Source organism: Echinops telfairi, unplaced genomic scaffold (assembly GCF_000313985.2).
Source record: "Echinops telfairi isolate 266 unplaced genomic scaffold, ASM31398v2 ScPeMD7_7459;HRSCAF=8497, whole genome shotgun sequence".
Lineage (NCBI taxonomy): Eukaryota > Metazoa > Chordata > Mammalia > Afrosoricida > Tenrecidae > Echinops > Echinops telfairi.
Window position 1 is genome coordinate 6,613,993 of NW_022111359.1, and position 3,186 is coordinate 6,617,178.

Here is a 3,186-nt window from a genome sequence, read left to right on the forward strand (position 1 = left end):
CTGCATATGGGGCTGCTAGCCACAAGGCCAGCAGTTCGAAACCACCAGCTGCTCCACGGGCAAAAGATGCCATCCGCTTCCCTAAAGGGTTACAGCAGGCCGACGGGTGGCGGGAGGCGCCCTCACTTCCTGTACTCCCGCACTACGATGTAGAGGATGTGGAAGGCGATGCTGTTGAGGGCGTAGGCGTTGACCGTGGGCCGCAGGAAGGACAGGAAGCTGCTGACCACCGTGATGAGGATGACGAGGCAGGTGAAGTGGGTCCTAGGGTGGAGGGAGGCGGGGAGAAGGGGGCTCAGCTGGGGGCCAGGAGGAAGGGTCTGCTGGAGATCTGACCTCAAATGGGCGAGGAATGGGCAGAGATTCGAGGGCGCCCACTGGGGCTCCGAAGGGGGAATAGAGAGGCCCAGAGGACCCCGAAGAACCAGGGGGGGGGGCGGGGACGGGGTCAGTCAGTGAAGGGTCCCAGGGAACCCAGGTCGGGCGTTTTTTGTTTATTTGTTTGAAACCAACTTGTGTGCCACACACACACACACAAATCCAAGTTCACTTTAGTTTGTCTTTTCCTCGTTTTATGACCACTCAGATCAATGTTTAGATCTGATGGGGAAGGGATCTGAAGGGTGTTTAAAGCTAGCCACCCCCCCCCCCCACCTCTCTCTCTCATTGGTCTGGACACATAGCCACTCGTGTACAACAGAATGAAACCTTGTCCCATCCCGTGGCATCCTCTTAGGTCTAAGCCTGTTGATCTAACCACATTTATAAATTTACTTATCTTTGTTTGTGTTTATGCATACGTTTCCTTTTTGTTTGTGGAATATAATGCTTATACACACATGTGCGTGTGCACATGCACACACAAACCCCCTATTCTAAGTACTTGCACTCTCCTCATCCCATACATGTGGGCTTTTGAGCCCCGCCCCCCGACCCCCCCTATAGCCTCCTGTCTCTTCCCTCTTCTCATCTCCCGCTCCCCACCCCCATCTCTAAGTCTAACCCTTTGGTGTGGAAACCGGTTTCTCCTTTTCCCTATTTTCCTGTACAGTAATGGGATCCTAGAATATGTATCCTTAGAAGATTGACCAACTGTGCTGAGCTCAACGTTCTTTGAGTTTTTCCACGTCTTACGGTGTTTGCTGGACTCGATGCTCTTTGTTTGTCTGTTTGTCTATTTGTCTGTTTGTTTGTTTTTAAGGAGGCACGGGAGTCTATTGTGTGAAGGTACCAGAGTTTGCTTTCCCATTTCCCTACAGTTGGAGGTTTGGGTTGTTTCCATCTTTTGGCTCTTCTAGAAGTTGCTGCCAGAAACGTAGTGCATATGAGGTCGGGGTTTAGGAATCGCCCAGGGAAACCTTGGGCTTGGGGGCAATGGAGGAAGTGGGGAAGGAAGGGGGCTGGGGGAGGTGGGGATATGAGGGGAGGTGGGGGAGGCAGGAGAGAGTGGGGGGTGGAGGAGGTGGGTGAGAAAAGGTAGGGGAGGCAGGAGAAAGCAGGGGATGGAGGAGCTTGAGGATGGAGCAGGTGGGGGACTTAGGGGGGTGTCAGAGGAGGCTCCAACCTAGGAGGTTGGAGAGGATTACAGGAACGGGGGGTGGGGGGTGGGAGCAAGGGGAGAGCTCAGGAAGGCCCAGGTGAGTCTGTCTGCCTCAAGAAGAGGTTCGCAAATCACTAAGATGGACTCAGGGAAAGGAAGGTTTCAGGGAACCAGGTGGCTGCACCTGTGGGTCCCCAGAAAGAGTGAGGAGAGAGGCTCTGGCAGCCTGGGGTGCCTAGTCAAGTCAAGAGAAGGGGTCTCAGCTAAACTCAGGGTAGCGAGCTGGGGCTCCGGAGAGCCAGGGTGGCATGGAAGAGTCCTGGGACAGTGAGCCGGGTTGGACCGGGGGCTCAGGGGAACTGAGGCATAGGGTCAGGTGGCCTCAGCCGGCCAGGTGGCCTCAGGCAGGGTGCCCAGAGTACTCAGGTCCCACTATCCAGACAGCCCGCCCTGGCTCCCACACCTGTTCTTCCGAATGAAGGCCGGGTAGTAGCAGCGTGGCATCCAGATGCAGTAGCCACTGGCCAGCAGCCACAGGATGGAGAGCTCATCCAGCAGCTGCCCCAGGAAGCTCAGGGTCATGTGGAAGTACGTGGAGAACAGGCCTGGGGCAGAGGCCAGAGAGGTGGTCAGGTGGCTGCCGGCCTCCACCCTCTGCCTACAGCCCACAGCCCACAGCCCCACCACGCCCCTCCGCCCACTGCCCACCACCGTGCCATGCCCACTGCCCACCACCACGCCACGCCCACTGCCCACCACCGCGCCACGCCCACTGCCCACCACTGCGCCACACCCCCGTACCAATGACCACAAAGAGGATCCAAATGCAGTGAACGTAAAGAGTGCGCTGTTTGGCGTAAGGGTGCATCAGGAACATCATGAGTGGCCCGAGGATGAGGAAGGTGACATTGCTGATCTGGGGGTGGAAGGGTCACCGGCAGGGGTGTCAGAGAGGGGCAGGTGCCCTTGCCCCCAAATCAGCCAAGTCACTGGCCGGCTCGTAGGGCATTAAGCAGACCAGGGTTTGTCATTCGCCCCTCAGCTGGTCACCTGTCAGCCAGGCACCTGTCTATGTTTCACCCATCAACCATTCATTCATTCACCTGGCCACCCTGGACCAGCCAGGCCCTCACCTCTCATTTACCCACCAATCTTCCAGCAGGCCCGGGGCTGGTTCTTACTTGATCAGATCCTCCATTCCTTACTCTATTGGTTCATCCATTCAAGAAACAGCCAAAGATGATCTCTATGAGCACCGTGGCAGTTACATAGTTCCGTGTCAATTTGAAGATATAAAAGGGTAGGCGTGGAGTCCAGCCTGTCAATCAGATCAGAGCCTGATGGTACCTCCTTGTGGGCGTGGCCTTCTCATGAGGAGGGACCGGGAAGCCTCCCCTCTCACTCTTCCGCTGACTTCACCTTCCTGTTGACAAGCCACGCTGAGACCTGCAGGCCGGTGATGCAGCACCACCACTAGAGCCACACAACCCGGCACCCACTGGCCTGTGATCTTCCTGCATTCGGCATCATTGCATGTGGCTGCGTGAGTCTGAAGAGGGACTGATGGACAAGTATCAGACTTATGCACTTGAGTTGGACTGGGCTGGTGTGTTTTATCTTTTTTTAAAATTTTTTTAGAGAGTGAG

General features: G+C 56.0%; 1 protein-coding gene and 1 pseudogene across 1 annotated transcript in view; both read right to left on the reverse strand.

Annotated features, from left to right (window-relative positions):
• The window catches only part of ACER1 (alkaline ceramidase 1), a 26,788-nt gene that overhangs the window by 2,700 nt on the left and 20,902 nt on the right, over window positions 1-3,186 (reverse strand). The window contains exons 2-4 of the mRNA XM_004714241.1: window positions 2,342-2,456; window positions 2,004-2,145; window positions 127-264 (exon numbers count right to left, since the gene is read on the reverse strand). Coding sequence (XP_004714298.1) covers window positions 127-264; window positions 2,004-2,145; window positions 2,342-2,456 — 395 coding nt within the window. The remainder of the gene's footprint in view (window positions 1-126; window positions 265-2,003; window positions 2,146-2,341; window positions 2,457-3,186) is intronic.
• LOC115873094 lies at window positions 497-625 on the reverse strand (annotated as a pseudogene).